The sequence below is a fragment of the Alosa pseudoharengus genome, unplaced genomic scaffold (assembly GCF_046254945.1).
Source record: "Alosa pseudoharengus isolate Yale_2024_CS ecotype anadromous, Long Island Sound unplaced genomic scaffold, YU_APseudo_1.1 YU_APseudo_1.1_scf_1, whole genome shotgun sequence".
Taxonomy (NCBI): domain Eukaryota; kingdom Metazoa; phylum Chordata; class Actinopteri; order Clupeiformes; family Clupeidae; genus Alosa; species Alosa pseudoharengus.
The window spans coordinates 41,796,731-41,821,609 of record NW_027468564.1 but is presented as its reverse complement, the minus strand read 5'-3'; the positions used below and the strand labels follow the sequence as shown (position 1 = coordinate 41,821,609).

Here is a 24,879-nt window from a genome sequence, read left to right as displayed (position 1 = left end):
TTGAGGCAATGATTTCATGCAAAGGCTTGGGCTTCAGGGCCCCCTGACCCCTTGGGCCCCTGGGCCTGGGCCCGGTAGGCCCGTGCAGTAATCCATCCCTGCTTTCAACTTAGGCTATTTTACACTAAACAAGAAATAATTAACATAGCCTACCCATCTAGCCTATGCATGCAATAATTATTTATTTTATTTTATTTTTTATATTTTAATATTTATTTTATTTATTTATTTTATTCGTCTACCAATATTTACACAACTGAGAGGCATACAAGACATTTCTATAGGCCTACTTTACTTGCAGATGGGTTTCTCTCCTACTGAAACTGAAAGTAAAATTTGATTTTAAAGTTGAAGAACATGCCCATTTCAGGGCGAAGGAGACAGTAGGCTACGCCGGTTCATGCGACAACGGAATCGTACTTGTAGACGAAATAGTTCTTAATTCCTCTGCTACAACACGTGGGGTTTGGGGACGTAGCCTAAATTGTCTCACACCAAGATGCGCTGTGCTTACGTTTTTACTTTGGCGGTATGTGTGGACTTAATCGTGTATTATGTTTTAGATAACCGATTGTTGGTGGGTACATTTCATGAAGAAAATACGAATTTGTTGCGGCAGTGCGTCTCGTCGGGAATTCGATGGGTGGTATTATATGGAGTGTCACACATGGTCACTAATGGGTCAGGCGTTGTTTTGAAACGCATGCTAACAACTCATTGTGTTCTTCCTGTATTTTGGACTGGACGCACGGTGTTGCTTGACAGCCATCCACTTGGAAAATCGTGGTTTTGGTTGTTAAATTTTCTTGCAGCTGCATCAGCCTGTATATTTTGGGAGCTGTCATGTCCCGACAAAAGTTGTCAAAGTAACGGAGAGAAGAAAGGACAAATGGCATCACGTGTGCTCTTTAAGCGAGTCATCCTTCTCTATAGGCCTGACTATATACTTATTTTCGGAGCGCTCGTCTTCCTTTCATTAGCTGTTCTATGTAAGTATCATAACTCCACTCTGACTACTTTTAATGACACTCATATGCTAGGCTATAGCAACCCTCTCCTCCTACTCAAGCGAGTAGGACGCATTTCACACTGCTCCTGCTCACCTATCCTTTTTGCAATTTCCACTCTTTTTCATTCTTTTATTTCATTTACAAGCTAGTTTAGCAAAGACAGTGAAACCAGTACATTTAAATCTGAAACTTTAGTAGTTAGTTTTTTACTTTAAACGAGCCAGCCAAATCAACGAGCAAAAACTGAACGGCAATTCACCTTGAAGTTAGATTAAAACAAAATGCGCTCCTCCGGCCAGAGACCCAGGAGATCATGCCGAAAATGTACTGAGCTAGAACAGAGGATTTCTACTTTGGAATCAAAGATGCATGCCCTTCCATCAACGACAGATGAACTACGAGAGGCATCTCATGAAGTGAGTAGCCTACAGCAACTACTGGAAATGCAGAGAATGTAACCCAGCAGTCTAATATCACTGCAGATGAATGCATCGACCTCACAAAGGGAAATGTGAGTACAGAGCCTTGGCACAGGCAAGGCATAGTTCGAATTACAGGGGATACTGGGGGGTACTATACCCCCCAATGAAGACCCAGTACCCCCCAAAGAGAAAGAAATATCAGTTTTGGGGGGGTCAGATAATGTTTCTGATATTGTGAAAAAATAGCATTACAGTTACAATACAAGTAAACTCCTGTTTTCACTGTAGGAACATTTCAATGTAAAGCGATTTCAGAAACCCCTATTGTGGACCGTACCATTTTTAACCACCGTGGCGCTAGAAGCAACTGAGCAAGTGTCAACATTGAATGACAAAACGCTAGGCAAATTCCTCCAGTAGGCTAAATTCGGTTTGCTGCTGACGTGCATGGGTAAATGTAAGTTGCTAACTGACGTCTAGCTTGTTGAAAATGTGTTATTTTACAACCTTCATTTATAAACGTGTTTGTTCTTTCATAGCTCATGTCACCTCTTCATACATTGAATTACTGCTACTTACCTGCTACTTACTTACCCACTGAGGCTAGTAAAGTGGACCTTGGTTAGTTACCAAGGTTAATTAGCAAGGTAATTCTCTATTTAAATAAACCTTTACATTGTGGTGAGGTAAAATCGATTGTCATTTCCAAGGAGATGAACTCCATAGCCTACATGTAGGTGTCCATTCTCATTATATCTTGAATAAATGATTGTGCCCTTTTGAAGTTTGGCACAGATCCTGTGTTTTTATATTACTGGTAGGCCTATGCACAAGAGGGTCTGATGTAGCTAAGCTAAACCTACATAATATCAGTGAAACCTGTGGAAACATAAAAAGACCCAAGTAGCCTAGGCTAAATATGTGCTAGTATTTAAATGTGTTTTTAATTGGTTGGTATTGTTTTTACATTCTATTATTTCCAATTTTTAGTTTGATAAATGTAGTTTCATCTGAGAACCCTGATACTATCTTAATGAAACTATTTTCTATCTACAAACAATTACATTAAAAGTGTAAGTGCAGTTAGGTTTTATACACTGTTCATGTGGGCACGATGAGGGCAGAGGGCAGAGTTGATCTCTTTTGGATATACAGTATAAAAACGATGAGATATTCTGTAGCCTACTGATTATCAGTTTGTCGCATGTTTAGACCTTGTATGTGTGTTGCACATGTTGCACTTGGCGATCACGGTGGGGATTGATATGGTAATGGACCATGATGGTCAGAAGAAGTGAAGGAGCAGTACCCCCCAATTATGGTGGGGTAATTCGCACCCTGAGGCAAGGTGCCAGACCAAAAAACAAAAAACGTAATACAAGAACTGTAATTACCTCAACACCAGTAAATTCAGATGTTAACTTCAGGCCTCGTATCAGAAATACAGACAGATCGGCAAACTACTACAGGGCTTGTGGTCCTAAGGGAAGCCCACAGCCCCTAACACTATGGAACAGATTTGAATGCCTCCGGGACGTGAGAGAGGAATTTCCCAGGGAACAGACCCAAAGCAGGCAGCAATCAAACCACAACAATTCACCATATTCACACGGCGGCCATCTTGTTTTGACGTCATGCTCAGGGTGGGAAGTTCGAGTTCTTTACGGTTGTGTGTGTTGTGGATTGTATCAGTTACGAATATGTCTGCTGTGTGCCTGGGTGTAATTCCTACTACAAAAGACGTGAAAAAGACAAAACACGTTCGTTCCACCGGTTCCTGACAGACACCAGATTGAAGAGAGAGTGGATTTCAAAAATTAGAAGAGACATCGGTACATTTTTCCAGGTAAGTGCATAATTATCTAGCTAGCCAACCGGTTAGCTTAACCCCAGGCTAATGTTAGTTATAAAGATAGCCACTGTGTAACGTTATCATGCTACTTGTTAGATCAAACGCAAACATGATGTCGTTTTATTTATGTATGGTAACGTTACGATGATGCCTTGATAGAAATGCCACGTCTCAAGCAGTAAGCTTGTCTTTTGCTGACTTCAGGGAAAGCCCTGGTCACTGTATGTAGGCTAACTGCAGCTAACGGGCAGGCTGTTTGTTGTTCGTGGAGATTAACGTTACGTCCAACACAAAAGTTTGTGCCAAACATTTCACTGAGCAGTGTTTTGTGCACCATGATGAGGCTGGAAAAACGTGCCTCCTGCCAGGAAGTGTCCTGTTCGCTTGGACAAAAACGACTCATAAAAGACCAATGCGAAATAGAGGGAGAGAGGTCAGTTAGTGAAAATTGTTTCACACGTCTCCTAATGTCATGTTTAACCTAGGTCTGTCACAAAGAGTTGATTTATTCAGTTGTGCAAGAACTAATGTTTTATTATTACATACACAGCAATGAACCTGCTGGAGAGACAGAAGATGCCAGTGTAAGCTTAGACCTGGCTGGAGTTGACACTGGGTAAGACACTTATAAAGTATTTCCTATGTCCATCTTGCAAAATATCACACAGCTGCTGCATAAGACATAGGCTATGTGTAGCAGCAGGGTATAACATGTAATCTCCATTAATGAAACAAATTCACTGTAGTAGGTTACATGGTATACTATACAACTTACGTGATACACATGCAGTTGGAACTGAACCTTTTTGATTTGTTATTGTCTCCTATAGTGCAGACCAAGTTGTTAAGCCAGCACCCCACTCTGACCATGACTATGCTGAACTCTCGGTCACTGGAAGAGCAGTTAGAAGCAGCACGGAAGGAGATCGCCCGCCTTAAGCAGGAGAATACCATCCTCAAGGCATCCCGTTTCAGCTTGAAGCAAAAATGATTCAAAGTTCTTCACATTCTACACTGGATTTCGGGTGAATAATTATCCAACATGAAGTCTTTTTCTACAGTGTTGTTACTATAGTACTTTCTACAGTATTAGCAATACTTTGGACACAAACTCATACAGTAATTTATTTTCCTTGTGCATTAACATTGTGCTGATCTCTGTATTGTACAGTAAAAAATAAAAGGCGTCGATTTTCTATTTTCTTCTATTCTATACTGTTCTTGTCCCTTCAGCCAATGGCAGAGGGCATGTTTTTTGCATCTTTTAGGCATGGAGTTATGTCAGTCATGACATTTCACATTCTTAACTGGAAATTAAATAAACTGAATAGATTCTAAAGCAACACAATGTAGTTATTTTACTTGTAATGCATTTAAACTTTGGCTTTAATGTTGATGCTACATTAGCTTACAACATGGACATCAATAAGGTGAACACAGTAGCTACAGATGAAGAAATACATTTTTAATGATAAAGTTTATGTACATAACAATGGGGCTGTGGCCACTTAAGACAGCATCAAAGTGCACTCTCTCCAGATAGTAATCCTCCTGGCACATTACAAAAAAAAATTAAACAATTTTGCTCCTGTAAGAGCCATCTGTCCCATGACTTGTGAGTGATATTCATGGTCATGCTTGAAGGAAAAGGTTCTATCCACTGTTCTTCTCAGGTATGAGCAGTTTGACTCTTGGTTTGGGCATTTGATTTCAAGTAGGCCATGGCCATAATCTTTTTTTACTTAAGTGTGACAACTGTAGGTCTTGTTGGATTTGACCTTGTTCATTTTTAAGAGTGACAGGTTTGGGCCCTAGGCCTAATTCTCAAGAAGGGATGTGCCAAGTTTGGGGGAAGGAGGTCTTACATTTGGTTAGGGGGACTGATTTGTATCCTAATTTAGAGTAATGAGCAAGAGTATACAGGAGGCCAACAAGGTGTGAGCAGTGCCCGAGACGTGCTTCACAGGCACAGCTGGTTTGTTGAATCCGCTGATCAATTCAACCTGAAAAAAAAAAGAAAATATGTAAAACTAGTTCATGGCTAAGTATTTATGCAAAGCCTGTTGCTCAGACCACACACAAAGTGTTAAGTTCATCTTGGGAAAAAATATATAGTATGCTAATTTGACATCATTAGCCTGTACCCTGTAAGCTGGCTCATTTTTAAACATACTGGGGTATGCCTTCGCCCTGACCCTGACAATATTGGCATTAGTCCCACCCTCCTTAACCCTGACTGAAAGCAGAACATAACTTGCATTAGTAGACAACTTTGCCTTTGTTAAATCTCCGCGAAAATAAGCCAATAAAATGAAAGGATAAACAGGGAGATAAATAAGCTACGACGTGGGTTGCACACAAAAAAACAAACTATAGCCTAGTTTGGTTAGGAAGACAGCCTGACCGGCTAACAGAGTATTCTACTGTGATACAAGAAGTTTACATCTTGAATCTGTCTGCAGTTTAAGGCTAACGATAACACTAGAAGCTACGTTACCTAGAGCTCAAAATTCAATAGTAGGCTATATCCACGTGAAACGGTCTCATGGCTACTAAAATCAGGCTGGTTTAAATGCAAGCCTGAGTTGTTCTGAACAGAAATGATAGACAAGGCCGTGCCTTTATACAGGTTTATCGGTGCAACCCAGTTAATAAAGTGGTATTAAGTTAGCAGTTAGCCATATCGTCTTACCTTTAACATCGTGGATATAACGTTCAATCCAGTTGCTGTATCCTTTTTTCTTTATTCATTTAGAGGTGCTGACCTGTTCATCTGTCCATGTTTCGATTTCTTGGCATGTCAAGGCTGGTAGATAGGTTACGTTTTTGGACCATCTTGCCATACGTAATTGGGCTAATCACAAACACCGGACAGCTGACAGTTTTTGAGCTATTATGTTTGGACTTCCCCAGAGGATTCCCATCCTGAGCATGACGTCATAGAAAGATGGCCGCCGTGTGAATATGGTGAATAGAAAGATGGGCACAGACAAGAAGCAGCACTCGACACCTATTCATCCCACAACCCTCGTTCTAGGCGACTCTGCTGTGAGACATAAATGGGGAAAGGATGATTGTATGTTGTCACCCAAATGCTTCAGTGTGACACAAAAAACAAGCTTGCAGAACTGGTGTCAAAATATGCAACTATCAAGCGCATCATTGTGCATGTTGGAGCAAATGACATCTACAGAGAACAGCTGTATGTCAAAGAAGATTTCAAGGAACTTTTCTCGGCCCTATATGAGCTTGGAATACAAATTTTCATCAGTGGCCCACTCCCAGCAGAGGGAAGCTTTGTATTTTCCAGACTATTCCTGGCTCGCAAAAACATGCTTTTCAGTTGGGATCAGGCTTGGAATTTCACCATTCTGGGGGCAAGGCCACTTGGCCTTCAGTTGGGCATATTTGGTGGGGGGCACAAAGGCCACATGTCAGGGCACCAAGGCCAAAGTTAACTATACAGTAGTAGGCTATAAAATGATCAAAGTTGTATTTAGCCTATTCACTGCAGTAGACCTGCATCACTGTATGAAACATTACAAAAACATGAAACATGACATATTACATATAACTGTAAATCATCTGATCATCTAATAAAAACAGATATCTAGGCTATATATAAAATGTATTTTATATTTGGCCTGCTGTGAAATCATGTATTGAACAATTTAAATGTAGCACAGCTCAGCTTTAAGAAACTCAAATAGCCTAGATGCATGCTTAGCATTTTGTGATCATTAAGGCTACTTTCACAAACTCTTAGTCAGCTGTCCTCTGATTTACCAATATCTAGGCGATATTTGTAACATTTATTTTGTATTTGGCCCGTTATGAAATCATGTGGAACAATTTAAACACATTGTAAAACTTAAAGCCCAAATTTGGAGACATCCATGCATGTCGAAATTTACTGCAAATTCAAAACTGGATTATTCTGGAACGGCTAACTGTACAGGGGACTGCTTTACACCTTTGTGTTCGGTAAGGTCTGCTGTTTATTCTGAAATGTGGTTTGTCATGTGTTAAAAGAAGGGTTCGTGAAGTATTCCACCGAGATGAATGGGTAGGGAGATCATGGACGCAAAACCTTCAGTAGAATGTATGATTAAATTGAATTATATTATTTACTTTTCTCGCGAACCGTTTAACACAGCAATTATCGGCTAACATCGTTTAAAAGCTGAGAAAAAGCTCTTTCATGTGATACTTGTGATGTCTGTGTGATGAATAGGCTACTTCGTGAGTAGTTCAACTGAGAAGAATGGGTGAATTTTGACGCACTTTCTTGCGCTGTCACTTTCTCCACTGCGTAAAAGACTAAATTAATTTGCGCTGTGAATGCTAAGATTATTTTGACAGGCCACAGGCTAAATAAAAATCGCTATTAGTAGGACAAAGCAGAATATAGTAAGAAGGGGGCACCAAGGCCACCGTGGCCTGTAAACCTATGATTTTCAAAGGGGCTTCACGGCCAACGGAAGGGGCTACGACGGCCATGGCCGTCGTGGCCGCCGTGAAATTCCTACCCTGGTTGGGATGAATTTTATTGACAATTTTAACCTTTTTTGGAATCGCAGGGAATACTTCAGACCAAATAGCACAGAGCTGAGTTGGACTGGGGCCAGGATCTTAACCGAATACTATCACCTCTCTCTCCTGCATCCAACATTTTTTCTGCCAACCTTGAGCCGAGCCTCTGATAAGCGCTCAGTGGCCATACAGACGGAACAAGCGGATGACATCAACAACTCAGCTAAACCAAAACACTCTGCACAGGCTGAAACAGAGATATGCCCAACCCCCACTGCTGTGGGGCCCTCTGGTAACCACCCGCTAGCCTCCACTGAAATGCAGACCTTGGAGAAACATAAACAACCAGCTCAACAATGCCAAGCCATGTCCACTGGACAAGATAAGATGGGTGCTGCTAAAATGACTCAAAGTCATTTTATGACTAAAAAGTCAATCACTGGCGTCAAACTCCCTGGAATCTCAGCAAACAAATGGATGTGATGAGCATGAGGAGATAGCACCTATCAAAGCTGCTGAGAGGCTATCAGAAAGGAAGGGTCATGTTGTAACACCACTACCAATACCCCTCCCCACCTCCGTCGTCTCCTTGTCACCACAAAGACACAACAACATGGAATACACTACTGGAATACATGCTGAAAGCGGAGCATCTGCAACAAACTTCCCAGAACCTCAGCAGGCAGATGGAGACTCTGGATCAATTTTCAACCCCAACCTCCTTGATTTCCCATCACCACCCACACCCAATCACGTCCCCACCCAATCAAACTCCCCAGGCCACACAAACCCCCCTAATCTCCAATCACCATCCCCACCCCGTCATCCCCACCCCTATCCACCACAGAGTTTAGAATCCATGCTGGATCGACCCTCAGCCTCTCCCTCCCCTCAGAGCGAGAGAGAGGCACACACACTAGAGTAGGGTGACCAGACGTCCTCTTTTGCCCGGACATGTCCTCTTTTTGAAACCTAAAAATGTGTCCGGGCGGAATTTCAAAGTTGTCCGGGATTTTCTTATTCTAGCCTCAAACGTGTTTACAGCGAATTTGCATTGCTCTCTCTTTCATTCATATATAGCCTATCTATGTCTTTCATTCACATATAGTCACGCCCTCCCCCTACAGTTCACTTTGCATTGAGTGGAAAGTGTGTAGAGCCTGACCTTAGCTACCATCATTGGTCGAACATTTAATTGGTCAGTCAGTCACCTCAATAGCGCAAACGTCCTTGTTTAGTGTAAGTTCACTGACGAATTAAAACGTACATTTCCATGTTTTTGTCTCGGTCGAGATCAACATGAAGCTGAGTGCTGACCTGCAAAGCAGGCACTTACTGGTCTACTTGTCGGTCGCAAATAAAGGTGTCAATGACCTTCAGGTAGGCTACACAATGTTCAGCAAAGCATCGAACGGCAGCGAGGGGTGAGAGCTTATCAGCTAAAGTGACAGAGTTTTTCGACCTTAACATTACGTCTCCAAAATCATTTTGATGGCACATAACCTCATAACTAGACTGTAGAAAATATAAAATGACGAACGGCACTTCTGCATTGTCTGAGCGGCCTTCTCTAGACAATTGCCGACCTAGCAACTTTCCAATTTCGGGTAGGAAACTGCACTTTGGTTATCCATTTAAACTGCCTTTAAAGGATAGCCTGCACACTGACAACAGCAGATGTCAATAATTCTCTATCTACTGTAGCCTAAATTCAGGTGAATTAAATATGTTGGCATAACATGAGGGATAGATGTAGGCCTTTTTCTTTACAAAAGAAATATCTAATAATAATGGATTGAAAAGAGGCAGGCCTAATAATAGACCAGACATGATTGAATAAGAAAATGGACAACATCCACATCAGTCCCCATCAACACAACTGTTTTCACAGGTCAGGATTATTAAACTCTAAAACAGATTGTCAAAATTATAGAGCTAGGCTACTGTAAAAGATTCAGTTTGTATTTTCAGAAACATCTTGGATCAAATTTAGAGATATGCAACATTAAAGATGGGTCGCCATCCAAATGTATCTTGCATGTATAGAGCTCAACAGCCCTGCTTTTATTGTAATTATTGTTTATGCACATTTAAAACTTTCAAGTGTTCAAAATAGTCTTTTGAGGCAGTGTTTTTCTGTTAGCGGGCCGGCCAATAAAGCTCATTATCATACATAGTCACCACCATACTCCCCCCCCCCCCCCCCCCGCCCACCATCCGTTGGTTGTTTTAATATGGGTGATGCAGCGCTGCTGACGTGAGGCTAGAAAGCCCTTGCCTGTTCTAGAAAGACTGATCTAATGGGACATCTAACATCTGTAGATGACTCAGAAATGACATCGGAAGAATACAAGGAGTGAAGCAAGAGGCAAGCCGAAGTCTGCTGACAAGGGCCCGACGGTAATTGTAAAGCAATTTACAAAAGATTCACTGAACAAAAATGCTGATGTGGTACATGAAAATTTAGCTAAAAATGTGGAGAATGCAATGCAATCAAGCATTTTGGACGATATATTGTCACAAGCTGGCAGAATAGGCAACAGGCCGATGTGCGTTTTATTTGGAGACTGTTTTGCGCGACAGAGACTGAGTTTGCTGCTGATATTCTGGGGATAGGCCTAGCCAATGTACGACTTCAGCCTTTTAATATATTTGCTGCATTAGGTCAGTCTTTCTAGAACAGGCAAGGGCTTTCTAGCCTCACGTCAGCAGCGCTGCATCACCCATATTAAAACAACCAACGGATGGTGGGCGGGTGCCTTTTTGAAAATTGGTCAACAAACTTTGCTGCTGATGGATGGCTGATGGATGATAAGTTTTGCTATGCAGTTATGGTTGAAATAATAGCCCATCAGCGCATCTCTAGTGTGTGTGCCTCTCTGGCTCAGAGGGGAGGGAGAGGCTGAGGGTCGAGCATGGATTCTAAACTCTGTGGTGGATAGGATCTACAATTAGGTGTTAATAATATTACCACGCTAGGTCGAAGTACTCCCAAGTGCTATTGCGCCACACATTGTAGTTCTCCTGTTTATTCGCTTGGAAAATCGCCACGTTTCATGTTGTGTGACGTACACATTTTTATTAACTACTCGTGCATCTGTATTTAAGTAGGGAAAAAATGGAGGTGTTTGATTACTGCTATGTTCCTCTCTCTACGGCCACGGCAGAGCCCGCTAGCATAGCAACATGCTAACACATTCGCGCTGCGCGACAGAGCGTTTCAGTGCACCTACCGGCGCGGGAGAGGTATGACTCAACTCGTGAAAGTTAAGGTAAGAACATATATTACTACTGATTTTGGGTGGCGTGTTCCTTTAAAGACCTGGCCTTATCTGATCATTTCTGCGTGTTCTTTGATGTGTCTATGTCCCCACACACTCAAAACACAGCTATGATGGTAAAAAGGAGAATCATAAATGATCAGACAAGTGCTCTCTTTGAGCAAGCACTTTCACTAAAGTCAAGTCAACTGTCAGACTCTGAAGACTTATTTGATCGATCACTTTAATGCAAAAATGGCAAACATTATGGATGACATTGCTCCATTACAATTCAAGAAAGTTAAGGACAAACAGAAAGCACCATGGAGGCAAAATCCAGCAGTTAAACTTCTAAAAAGAGAGTGTAGGAAGACTGAAAGAAAATGGCGTAAATACAAACTTCAGATCCACTATGAAATCCATAAAGAGATGCTCCGCACATATAACTCTGAAATATGCAAAGCAAGACAGTCTTTCTTTTCTAACATTATCAATAGAAGTTCAAATAACACTCGTATTCTATTTTCAACTGTTGATAAGTTAACAAATCCCCCCTCACAATTAGCGCCTGAACTTCTCTCAACTAATAAATGCAATGAGTTTTCATCTTTTTTTAAAGGTAAAATTGACAAAATCAGACTCAACATATCTGCTCAATTACAAATTCAACAACCTGAACTTCTTGCAACAAACAGAGGAAAACTAAACTTGATGTCAGAGTTCAGCTTGATAGACTACGAAACACTTGAAAAAACGGTACAGAATCTCAGCTCTTACACATGTGTCTTAGACACTCTGCCTACCAATTTCTTCAAAACTGTTTTTCACCTCATAGCGGCGGATGTCCTTCAAATTGTAAATGTATCACTGCTTTCTGGCACTTTTCCTAAGTCACTGAAAACAGCTGTTGTAAAGCCACTTCTCAAGAAGAATAACCTGGATGCCTCCATGCTAAACAATTACAGGCCCATATCCAATCTACCTTTTATTGGCAAAATTATTGAAAAAGTAGTCTTTAATCAATTAACCACCTTCCTAACATCAAATGGGTATTTTGATTACTTTCAGTCTGGTTTTCGGGCAAATCACAGCACTGAAACAGCTCTCATTAAAGTTTCCAATGACATAAGCCTCAACACAGATTCAGGTAAAACATCAGTCCTAGTGCTACTGGACCTTAGTGCAGCATTTGACACTGTTGATCACAATATTTTACTACACAGACTAGAACACTGGGTTGGATTTACAGGCATAGTTATCAGCTGGCTAAAATCATATCTACAAGAAAGGAGCTTCTTTGTTGCCATCGGAAACTGTACCTCAACACCAACGTCCTTGACCTGTGGTGTTCCCCAGGGGTCAATCTTGGGGCCACTATTATTCAACCTCTATATGCTCCCACTTGGACAAATCATTCAAAATAATTTGATTTCATATCATAGCTATGCAGATGACACACAAATTTACTTAGCTCTATCACCAAACGACTATGGTCCTCTTGAATCTATGTGGCAGTGTATAGAACAAATCAACACCTGGATGTCTCAAAATGTTCTTCAGCTGAACAAAGAAAAAACTGAAGTAATTCTATTTGGTAAAAATGAGGAAAGACTTAGGGTTGCCACTCTCCTTGGCACAAAAGGGTTGAAGGCAAAGGATACTGTTAAAAATCTTGGTGTATTAATTGACAGTGATCTAAATTTCAACAGCCACATAAAAGCGATAACTAAATCAGCTTTTTACCACCTCAAAAATATTGCCAAACTCAGAGGGCTGATGTCAAAATATGACTTAGAAAAACTCATTCATGCATTTATCTCCAGCAGGGTTGATTACTGCAATGGACTGTTCACAGGCCTTCCTAAAAAGACTATTAAACAGCTTCAGGTGATACAAAATGCAGCAGCTAGGATTCTAACAAAAACTAAAAGAACTGACCACATTACTCCAATTCTTAAGTCCTTGCACTGGCTTCCAGTAAGTCACAGAATTGACTTTAAAGCACTATTGCTTGTTTATAAATCAGTAAATGGAGCAGGACCTAAATACTTGTCAGACATGCTTCAGCAGTACACACCTTCTCGTCCTCTCAGGTCCCAGGTGAAAAACCTGCTAGTAAAACCTACAGTTAGAACTAAACATGGTGAAGCAGCTTTTAGCTGCTATGCGGCTCAGCTGTGGAACCAACTTTCGGATGACATCAAAAAGGCCCCAACTGTAGCCAGTTTTAAATCTAGACTTAAGACCAAACTGTTCTCAGATGCTTTCTGCTAACTGTGCCGAGTTACAAATTCTGAATCTGCCTTGATAATTATTCTACTTTGTCTTTTATTACTTTTTTTACTACTTTTGCCTTTGTTTTGCTTACTAATTATTCTTTATTTTTAAATGATTTTACCTTGTTTTATGTTTCCTTTTTATTATGATCTTTACCTTTTAACTATTCTTTGACTATATTGCCCTTCTATGCTTTTATTTGTTATTATTGTTTGGTTTTGTTTATGTAAAGCACATTGAATGACCTCTGTGTATGAAATGCGCTATATAAATAAACTTGACTTGACTTGACTTGACTTGACTTGACTTGACCTCTGCTCTTCTATGTGTGTGTGCGTGCGTTTAGGTGAGACGTTCATTCCCTTCTACACTGGACAAGTGATTGACATCTTGCGATCACAGTACCAGTGGAATGACTTCCTGACTGCTATTTTGTTCATGGGCCTGTTCTCTTTAGGAAGGTCAGTGTACTCAAAAGTGGGATGCACATGTCATACAAAGTTGGATTTGTTGAATAAATTGAATGGTGATGTGCAATTCTTTGTCCATATAATTTATAAAGATCTCTTTTAGTTATTGTAGGGACTGTAGCTTTGAAATTGATCAATGCAAAGCTGAAAAACCTGTTTAAATTCTTTATTTGTGCCCCAGCTCAATCTTTGTGGGGTGCCGAGGCGGCCTCTTCAGGTGTGTCAGGTACAATTTTGCCTGCAGAGTTAGATTCAAGCTGTTCAGATCTCTTGTTAGTCAAGAAATTGGCTTCTTTGAAACCACTAAGACTGGTAAGTTGTTTCATTTCTGTTTTTGTTACGATATGTACGTGCTTGGATTATCCACTTGTTTGTTAAAGTTGTCTGCGCTGAATCCGTCAGGGTGCGGCAGGACCCAAGCCCAAGACTCGTTGAAGGCAGACTCTTTATTGACTTACAGAATTAGACTGACAAGAGAGACGAACTGACAAGAGACAAAGGAACAGGGGAGTAGAAATACACAGACCAATTAACAGAGACAGAGAACCGGATGAGACCAACAAGACAATAACGGGGAACGATGCGAGCAGAAAATGGAGGGAAACAAGACAGGAAGTGCAGACCAAATAGGGAAAAGGGGTGGAGACAGTGACATGACAGCAGACAGGTGAACAGAGCACATAGACCTCTGATGTTTGCCTACAAAAAAGCTACCATCTTTGCCCATATAAGGAGATCCTGTATCTTGACATTTTTCCTGTGAGAAAATAACATGGGGATTTGGAATTATCACACCTTAAACTCTCGTGGGGACGAAGAAATAGGAAATGTAAACGTTTTGCTCTACACACTTTTGTCCTCTGCCTACTGTGATCTCCGGTACTTGAAGGTGGCACACTTAGATTTTTGCTACCCCAGAGCTAACGTGCGATGCAACTTGACATTAAGTTAGTTAGCAAGTTACCGGATGTCAAAGATGGCAGCTTTTTTGTAGGCGAACTTCAGAGGTCTATAGGGAACAGCAAAAGCAAACAAGCATAAGACAACACACAAAATGGCCTCCAGGGTGGCACAAAGTCAATCAGTCCCTGCCGGATCCTGACAGAATCAGTGCTGAAATGATTGGTATTACTGAAGTAATGGTCTGGCATGGACATCTTCTGCACATCTCTTGCAGGTGACCTGACTTCCAGGTTGTCCACAGACACCCATCTCATGGGTCGAGTGGTGGGTCTTAATGTCAATATCCTGCTCCGAACATTCATCAGGACCCTAGGCATGCTCTCCTTGATGTTCAGCCTGTCCTGGAAGCTCACATTACTAATGCTAGTGGAGACACCAGTGACTGCCTCGATTCAGAACATATATAACACCTTCTACCAGGTTGGTATCAAATATTTTCCTCTAAAGTCACAATGCCCTTGTAGGTGTATCATCATATGCAAATGGAGAATCTCTATTAAAAGATGCAAACAGGAATGAAATAACAAGCTGAAAGTGGGACAAGAATAAGGAAGAAGCCTTCTCAGTTTAGAAGAAATGTACCACCCAAGGAGCACAATACTATACTCATATACGTAACCGTATAAGCAGGCTCGGACTGGCAATCTGGCCAACAGGGCAAATGTGGGCCGGTGACCTCCGAGATTTTTTTTTAAAAAGTTATTTAGCCTATTTGCGGCCCTTCACGTAGGCCTAGCCTATAAATGCGGTTGGATCCATTTGGCTTGGGGGGATGACAGGTCAATATTTTTGGCCTCTTCATGACAGGTTCAGTGTGTGTTACGATCGCGCCCCCCTGCCCCACCCCTCAAGTGGATTTGTCCAAGCAGCCGCTAGGTTTGTGGGGAAATATAGCCTACTGCATGGTAGCCTATAAGTGCCCTCCGTTGGCTCCAGGCTGGTGCTCACATCATCACAGTTTAACCGTAAACAGCAATCAGAGATGTCTAGTTTTATTCCATAAATATATTATTTTTATAGATGTTAGTTGCACGCGCTACCAAGAGCTTCCATTTACTGCACCATGTAGGCTACTGTAGTGCGGTTTGTCCGTCAACATAAAAAAAAACTATGGGTACAATTTTCGCACAACTTGGTGGAAAAGTGTAGCACAGAATAAAGAAAACCCATTCATTTTTGGAGCTGATCCTATTCAAAAGGAACTTCAAAGTATTTCCCATACAGTAGCCTTTTAGCTCACAACGACAGTGAAAGTGAAACTTGGAAAGTGGAAGTCTCTCCACCGAGTATTACATTAGATGCACAATCAATCGCGATTCGATGCAGGTAAAAAGTATCAACTGGTAGGTTAGTAACGAAGGTAATTTTGCAAAATGTGGCGACGGCACACAAACTTGGGCAAAAACGTTTAGTATGCACTTGTGGTGATAGCCTACAGTTAATGTGAATCGCGGACTGTAACCAAAGAAAGTAAAGGAGATGATTTGCACCAAATAAAGGCTGGTTGTGTTTCTACAACATGTTGGCACAAAACTTAATTTCTGTCAACTATGACAATGTCCATGTTCAGTAGCCTATGTTTTTCATTTCAAGCAGTGACATGTGGTTTAGATAGATAGATAGATAGATAGATAGATACTTTATTGATCCCCAAGGGGAAATTCAAGGTCTCAGTAGCATACAGACATCACACACTTGTGCTTAGGGGTGATTAAGCATGAGGCGCTTGCATTGACTAAGGCAGGGACTGAGCCTGTGATTCTCTGTGCATAGTAAGGTAAGGTGAGAGTGAGTGCCATGGTGATGATGGTGCAAATGAGTAAGTCCAACAGTGCAACAGTGCAAGAATAAAGTCTAGAGACCAGCATAATTTTTTTTTTATGGGTTTATGGGTAACAAGACGTGAGACAGACAGAAGATGAGCCTGTCTTTAGTAGCCTATCCCTGAATCCTGTCCCTCTCAAATCACTTTAAAATGGTGTGATTAGCAACCAGAATTAAAAAAAAAAATACCGGAGAGAACCCTGGACCCCCGTGCTATTGTGATAGGCTATAGGTCCAAATCTAAATGTTTGAGTTCAGTTTATGAAGTGTTGCTACAGCATAATACTGTGTGTTTGTGTTTGTTATTTATGGGGGGAATCAGGGCGGTGATTTTTGGTATTGGTGGGCTTGTGTGTGTGTGTGTGGGGCGGGTCGTCGGTCCAGTGGTGGGCCGGTCCAGGAGAAAATTGCCAGGGCCCGAATTTTGTTTCCAGTCCGACCCTCCGTATAAGCGTATATACAGTAGGTGCTGACTTTATCTAGATGTGCATTGACAGTAGTCTGTAATTAGTAGTTACAATCAGACTGCATTTTCAGAGCTCAGTATTTGATGTTTTTGACCCATTAGAAACTCTCTAAAGAGGTGCAAGACTCTATTGCACAAACCAATGATGTTGCAGGAGAGGCTGTCTCAGGCATCCGGACTGTCCGAGGATTCAAAACAGAGAAGAACGAATCATGTCGATATGACGCCTGTCTGATGGGCACTCACAACTTGCAGACTCGAAGGAACACTGTCAGAGCTGTGTATAAGCTTGTCCGAAGGGTATATCTTTGTTTTCAAATTGGTCTGATTTTGTTTTTGTGTTACAGATTCTGTCACATATTTTACCTGTCTTCTACCTGTCCCTCGTTTTCCTCTTTTTCCCCTTATTTTTAGTGCATTATTTAATGTTTTATGTGTCTCTAGCAATATGTAAAAGTGCCAAAATATGAAGCTGCACATAAAAAGATCAATATGTAGTAATTAATTTCAATTGAAGGGCTTAGAAACAGTGGGATACCCATATGCACCTCGGTTTTAATGTGTGTGTCTGTGTCTGTCATTCATCTTTGTTAGATTACAGAATTTGGCATGAAAGTTGCTATACTCTGCTGTGGCAGTCTGCTCATTCAGTCAGGACAGATGAGCACAGGAAACTTGGTGTCCTTCATCCTGTACCACTCTCGTCTGGCCAATAATATTAGAGTAAGTGTGATGCACAAGTGGTTTATTGCTGTGTGAGAATGCTTTACTTTGTAAACTCTCAAGGTTGTGAATTATTACGGATAATCTTTACACTGTGCATACAACCAGATAACAGTTGCAATGTTACTTGTGAACACAACAAGTGAACAGGCTTGCCAAGTATTATTGGTATACAGTAATGTTTAAATATTTTCACTGACATCTATATACTGTGATTCCACAGACCTTAATTCTTGTCTTTGGTGACATGCTAAACTCTGTGGGTACAGTTAGTACGGTCTTTGATTACCTGGACAGAAAGCCTGAGGTGAGTACTGAAGGAATCCTTCAGCCTGATTCTCTGAAGGGACATGTCCAGTACCACAACCTTACCTTCTCCTATCCTACTCGCCCTGACCAGAAGGTGCTAAAGGTAAGGCTAATGCATTTCAGTCATATTCCATGTCCAAATCAGCTTTAGTATCATACTATAGAGTGGCATTGTGCAGTGTTGTAAAGTAACCATGATTACTTTAGTGTAGCAGGTCTTTGCACTGTTTATGTTTGTGTTTAGGGCTTTTCTCTGGAGCTGAAGCCAGGGCAGATGACAGCTTTGGTGGGGCCCTCAGGTGGGGGTAAGACCACCTGTGTGAGTCTGCTGGAGAGGTTCTACCAGGCCCAGGAGGGAGAGATCCTCCTGGATGGACAGCCGTTGCAGAATTATCAGCACAAATATTTTCACAGAAAGGTGAGTATTCGGTTGTTAAGTCCGACGTCATGGGCCCAACAGTTTTTTCGCCCAGGTTTGAATCCGACCTGTGGTCATGTCCCAATCCCACCCCATCTCTCTATCTCCCACTCACTTCCTGTCTATCTTCAATGTCCTGTCGGCATAAAGGCAAAAAGCCCAAAAATATACTATAGAAAAAAAACATTTACTAGCGCAGCCAGCCAGTTTTCGCAATTTGTAAACCTTGTCACCATCACCTCCGTTTTAGTGAGAGTAAAACAAAATCGCTTAACTTTAACAGAGTAATTACTGTAGCTGGGCAACCAGATGATACCATCAAGGCTAATGTAACGGCTCCCACACACAGTTGCGTGTGTTGCAGTCAGTGTTGGGAACGTTTCTTAAAAAAAGTTATTAGTTATAGTTACTCACTACTTGTTCCAAAAAGTAACTGAGTTAGTAACTGAATTACTCTATGATAAGAGTAACTATTTGCGTTACTGTTAAAAAGTTGCTATATGTCAAAAACAATTTTTTGGCAGTTTTGAGCAGCCAGTTGAAATGAGTAGAACAGACAGGTGTTTGTAGGCTACATAACTTTCGATATTTATTAGATAGATAGATAGATACTTTATTGATCCCCAAGGGGAAATTCAAGATATTGCACATCGACAGACCTACGGTTGACTTCAGCCGGTGTCATAGGTTTTTGTTGTGAGGCAGAAATATCTAGCTTTTGCTGCTTGGAGGACTTTGCTCCAAGTCCTTCTTTGCTAGTGGATGGCGAGCTATCATCTGTGGTGGAGGTATCAGTGTTTTTGGCCACTAGCTTTAGATGCGTGTGTGAGATGCTTCATTAAATTTATTAGAGTTGCTTACAACGGATGTCGACAAAGTCTTCGCTTCTGGACATAATGTACACATTACATGCACATTCTTGCCTTTGACCACAATGAATTTGAAGTAGTGCTTGTATCTCCACCTTGAAAATGCCAACTTTTCATCAAATTGCTCCTGACCTCTGCTGTTTCGTCGAATCTCTATTTTAGCTGTTGCGTGTGTGTGTGTGTGGCGCGTGTGCTGGCAAGTGTGTAAAAACACTGGCTCTGATTGGCTATCATGAAACATGACTCTGCCTTAGCCAATCACAATCGCTTACGTCGTTATTAACCCACCTCCTCACTAGCTGTGAGCCAGAGGTGCGTTCGGATTACACAGTTTATTCAATCAATGCATAGTAACGCACCACATTTAAAGGTAAACTATGCAGTATTGGCAATTTCCTTACTGTTTTGCTTCTTTTTCGCTGGCTCTGTCATGACGAATGTCTGAGAAACTCCATCGCTACCTTTTTCTAGCCGGTGCCTGGCGTGTATGTGTATTTGAATGCAGTAAAGCAATTCGTTACACTTGTTATACTTACAGTTGCAAGGGTGGTTTTTCCGCTCACAGGGGCTAGGGGGAAGCGACACGGCCACCATTCAACCCAAAAAAAGTCATATATCCATTCCAATGACTCTAAAGCTGTTAAATGAAGGTAAATTAAGCTAAAAAACTTGCATATTAAACTAAAAAACCTGCATAGTGTGCCTTTAATGTCCAGTAACGTTAACGGCGTTGTAACGACGGGAAAAGTAATTAGCTAGATTACCCCGTTACTGAAAAAATAACGTTCTTTTAAACGGCGTTATTCTAAACACTGGTTGCAGTGCTGTAGACGCATCCCGTTCACTTTACATGAGCTTACGTCATCCGTTGCCGAACTGAATTGTGGGTCCGTTGCGTTGCGTTGCTCCCGTCGCTCGGGTTGAGAAGTTCAACTTTTGCTGCACCGACGGACTGCACCAGCCAATCAAATTACAAACAGGTGAACAACAGACGGCAATCCATTCCACGCATGTACAAGACGTTCGCGCATGCGCATATGATAATCCTGTTCTACGACGATTTACGACACTACTCGATCTGTTCTGCTGGAATTTCATTCATTCACTGAGTCATTCTTTGGTTGTCTTCCTTCCTTCCTTCCATTTAAGACAAAGATGTTGAAAGAAAGTGATTGAATGGTATGAGGAATCATAGATAGGCCTTTCAGTATTTTGTTACAGTGCCATGTTGGCGAGAGAAACCTGTGAAAATAAGGCTCTTGTTTACTCAATGATTCTATAGTTAACAACCGTCTTTGTTTTACTCTTCTACAAAGAACAACACACAAACGTTACAAATGTAGCGGGTTGGATCGTTAGTCAGCACTTCATTGATGAAGTCGATGTGAACAGCAAAACTCAACGCAAAGACATTCCAGTTTGTCTTCTTCCTCATAAACAATACTGTTGTTGCTCCATGTCTCATATCTATGGTTCCGCTTGACCGTCAAGAACGGATTGGGCAAGCGGCACAGATCGGGTACCCACACGCCGGTGATTCACTAGCATGCGATGCGAACTCCGCGACGCAGTATCCCTATTCATCTCTATCGCCCCTGATCCACTAACACGCGATGCGAATTCTCCAAATCGCGACGCTACCCTCCATGAAGACGCTTTGATGGGCGTCCCCTTTTGTAGATGTGTGGAAACGGCAGGGCAAGAGCAGGTAGCCTAGTAAACAACCAAACAAAATGTTTCCCTCCACTATTTTGAAATTACAAGGGAAAGGGAAAAGGGCAATTTCCGCATTGACAAATGGAGTATAAGCCATAAAATCCTGTCCATGGTAGACTTAAAACCAGCTATGACATGACTAAGAGATTGTATGTTAATATAGACGCCAAAAGTTCATGGGGCAACTATCTTGTTTTGAGAAAAATGTGTTTTGTTCGCAATTTCACGTGAAATCACGACACTACTCAAAATCGTAACATGTAAAAGCAGAGCCTTTGATTGATAGAGATCACCGTTGCCATGGAAATGTTTATGCCTTAACTCCCGCCGTTACTAACGTGGTTGCTCCTTACTGAACAAGATGGATGCAATGTGTGACCATCCGATGAAAACTGTTTTTCTCACCTTTAAAGTTTAATTTACTCAATAGAAACGGTAGGAAGTTGGTCATCTTGTTGTCTCAAAATTAAGCATATTAAACTATTGTTATGTTGGAATGTATAATTCGCGATGGCTGATGGGATGATAGTTCCTTCGCTCGGAAATTAAAATATGTACCGGTTCACAGTCTTGTACCTTTGCCTTTTCTGTTATTTTCTTTGTTTGACATGAAATGTTGTGTGATTACGAGTCACGTCATAGCTGGTCAGCCTAAGTCAGGGTCTAAAACTCTTTATATATGGATTTTGCCAGATGCGATTGGAAAAATGAATGGGAAACTTACTTCCGGAAACTAAGCTCTCTCGGAGGGGCGGGACTGCTGAGCTCTATTAGTAATGTTACTCTCCTTCACTAACGTGACCCACAACTTTATTTTCATACATTAATTTGACAGACTAAAAACACATTGAAGAGGCTTTCTGTTCATTGTATCACTTTTTATATTCAGTTGTCAAAAGTGGTGAGGACAAAATTAGTGATGGCAAAATCCCCAGCTAAACTGATGCATGTCAAAGCTTGTTTTGAAATCATGCACAGGTATGACAGGGCCATTGTTCGTTGTGTCAATTTTTCTCCTCCTTTTTAGACAGGTAATGCGGCATAAAGACGTCTCTTCTCCCCGTGAATCTTGCGCGATCTCTATCTAAAAACGCCTATTGTTAGCTTTTAACAGGTTTATTTTAATTTACCATGAACTGCATTTATCATCTGCATTCATCTAAAAGGTCTAAAGGGCCTGTCAGTCCTTTAGTGCAGATATTATTGAATACTGACATTAAGGCAGGTTCAGTATTTTTCAACCTGGGGACCTTGGGACCAAAACAATGTCAATCGATGCAGTTTTATATCATTATAAATATCATTACACTTCTATGCTGTTATGAAGAGGCTCTGTGTAGACAATTGCAAATCAAAGTGCTTTTACCATTGTAAGTATAAAGATAGGGTATAAAAAAGGACAGTTGCATACAGTCACTGCATTACCTTACTCTTATGCCAGTTGCTGCCATCTTGCAAGGAGAAAGTCGATTATCTAATGTGTGCAAACTACTGTCAATGGTCATGAAAGGAGGAGAGTTCGGTAATCAACCTAGGTTAAAAATACTTAACCTCCTTTTAGATTAAGATTTGCTGTGTCACACAGGTTGCCATGGTGGGTCAGGAGCCTGTGCTTTTCTCTGGTTCTGTGAAAGACAACATCGCCTACGGGCTGGGAGAGTGTTCCCTACAACGAGTACAGGAGGCGGCCTGCAAAGCCAATGCCCATGGCTTCATCTCCCAGCTGGAGAAAGGCTATGACACAGGTACCCTTCAAGACAGTGTTTCTCAAACTTTTTCTGACCAAGGACCACTTAACCATAAAAAAAAACTGACGGACCACTTAGCTAAAAAAAAAAAAGAGTAGACCTACTTCAACAGTATATTTACACAATAGGCCTACTCAGTGAACCACCTTGCTTATTGTCTTTGCAAGTTGCTTATTGTGTCAGAGGATTTATATGATTTAAACTGGCGTACATAGGCAGTGTTACAGAACTGTTTGGATTTAGATACAGGTTGTTTCAATATTGCAAACAACTCATCTATATTATATTTTACCACGTATGCTCGCGGACCACTTGGGATAGCTTGCGGACCACCAGTGGTCCCCGGACCACACTTTGAGAAACACTGCTCCAAGACAAAATGTATAATTAAAATATGGTGCAAATGTTCTGCTACTATTTTAGCCACAATATCCCTTCTTTTTTTATCCTGTCTTTTGCATGGTCACATATGCAAAAATAAGTAAAGACACAGTTCAAATAAACACGGTTCATTCATTCATTACTCTGTCCCATCAGATGTAGGAGAGAGGGGAGGTCTGCTGTCGGTTGGTCAGAAGCAGCGCATTGCCATCGCCAGGGCGTTGATCAGAGAGCCACAGGTGCTCATCCTGGATGAGGTGACCAGCTCTCTGGACACAGAGAGCGAACAAATGGTACAGTTCTCCATTTTATATGTGATATGAGGCTGTATATTATACATGGTTTATTACACATGGAAATTCCACACACAAAAATGGTTTTCTCAAATAAATGGTAAGACATGTACATTGAGCTTTTCCCCTTTAAAACAAGATGTCTTACAACTGGTTGATATTCCATGTTTCACAGGTGCAACAAACCTTGGCCTCCTGTCCCAACCAGACCCTGCTAGTGATTGCTCATAGATTGAAAACCATTGAGAGAGCAGATCAGATTGTAGTGATTGACAATGGGACGGGAATTGAAAAGGGCACTCATAAAGAACTCATGGAAAATCAGGGCAACTACTACAGGCTAAGAGAAAGGCTCTTCACTGACAGTTAACAAATTTTAACAAATCAGTTTCCTGTTCCCATTTATGTTGTTTCAGGCTGTTGTAGCGTGACTTTACAATGTGAAGATGTGATAATAATTAATAATCAAACTCATGATTTACTATTAAAAGAGTTTTAGTCATATAACTGCTTAAATCCAGCTTGCTCTAAAACAAATCAAAATGTGCAAATGCTGCAAGATAATGATAGACAACCAGTGTGAAACAAGTTAGACTTATAATGTTTAAAAACTTAGAAGTTTAGAATTTAAGTGTGTTTTCTTAATTAAAATGTTTTGCTACATAAAATGTGTTTGCTTAGATATGAAAAGGTTGTGTTAGAATTAAAGTGTGTTACTGTATGCTAAATGAGATGTGCTTTGAACAAAATGTAAAGACAGAATGTAAGAACATAATGTACCAGCTGTAAGAAACTGTTTGTCAGCAAAACAAAAAGCTGACTGGCAACCAAACAAAAACAAAAAAGCAGAACCAATATTTCATGGCAAGACACAATACCAAATTTGGACATGTTCTATCTGACCGAGAGGGGTATAAAAAGAGAACGGCCCCTTGTTCAGGGCTTTTTGATCTTCTTTTTTCTTTGAATCGAGCATTTTGCTTTTAGACTTAGACAGTTTTCTTTCTTTGTACTTTTTTTATTTGTATTTAATAAAAGTCAAAATCCTAACCTTTGATTAGGGGTTTGTAAAAAGACCGTCTAGCGTTTTCTCGTATTTTTCTGCCTCTCCTGTGTTGCTGAGAATCCCGGACGCCTTACAACAGGGGCTCTGCCCGGGTGCGTAAGCGTCCGTTTGAGGGCTACTTTCTAAGACACTGTATATGGGCAACAAATATACTGCGCACGCACTGACACACACAGGAGTAGAGAACTCAGCCAGGCATTTAGGAAGGAAAGTCCTATGCTCCAGGGCAGACAAAAAACCAAATAGGCTTTGTTAGCAAATTTATTTGTTGTGAAAAAT

At 41.1% G+C, this 24,879-nt stretch overlaps 1 protein-coding gene across 1 annotated transcript; it reads left to right on the top strand.

Moving 5' to 3' along the window:
* The first annotated feature begins 387 nt into the window (after positions 1 to 387).
* LOC143128109 (antigen peptide transporter 2-like) lies at positions 388 to 24,611 on the top strand. The gene is made up of 11 exons (XM_076289786.1): positions 388 to 989; positions 13,701 to 13,815; positions 14,006 to 14,136; positions 15,002 to 15,207; positions 17,180 to 17,377; positions 17,672 to 17,800; positions 18,024 to 18,212; positions 18,354 to 18,527; positions 22,698 to 22,857; positions 23,398 to 23,534; positions 23,710 to 24,611. The coding sequence occupies exons 1-11, from the start codon at positions 500 to 502 to the stop codon at positions 23,902 to 23,904; spliced, it is 2,124 nt and encodes a 707-aa protein (XP_076145901.1). The 5' UTR covers positions 388 to 499; the 3' UTR covers positions 23,905 to 24,611.
* Positions 24,612 to 24,879: the final 268 nt, after the last annotated feature.

What these genes read in the sequence shown, in the direction of transcription:
- LOC143128109 (XM_076289786.1), top strand. Translation starts at nt 500, where the DNA reads ATGCGCTGTGCTTACGTTTTTACTTTGGCGGTATGTGTGGACTTAATC. An exon ending in GGCCTGTTCTCTTTAGGAAG is followed by an intron (nt 13,816 to 14,005) that starts GTCAGTGTACTC and finishes TTTGTGCCCCAG; the next exon opens with CTCAATCTTTGTGGGGTGCC. An exon ending in ACAAATATTTTCACAGAAAG is followed by an intron (nt 18,528 to 22,697) that starts GTGAGTATTCGG and finishes TGTGTCACACAG; the next exon opens with GTTGCCATGGTGGGTCAGGA.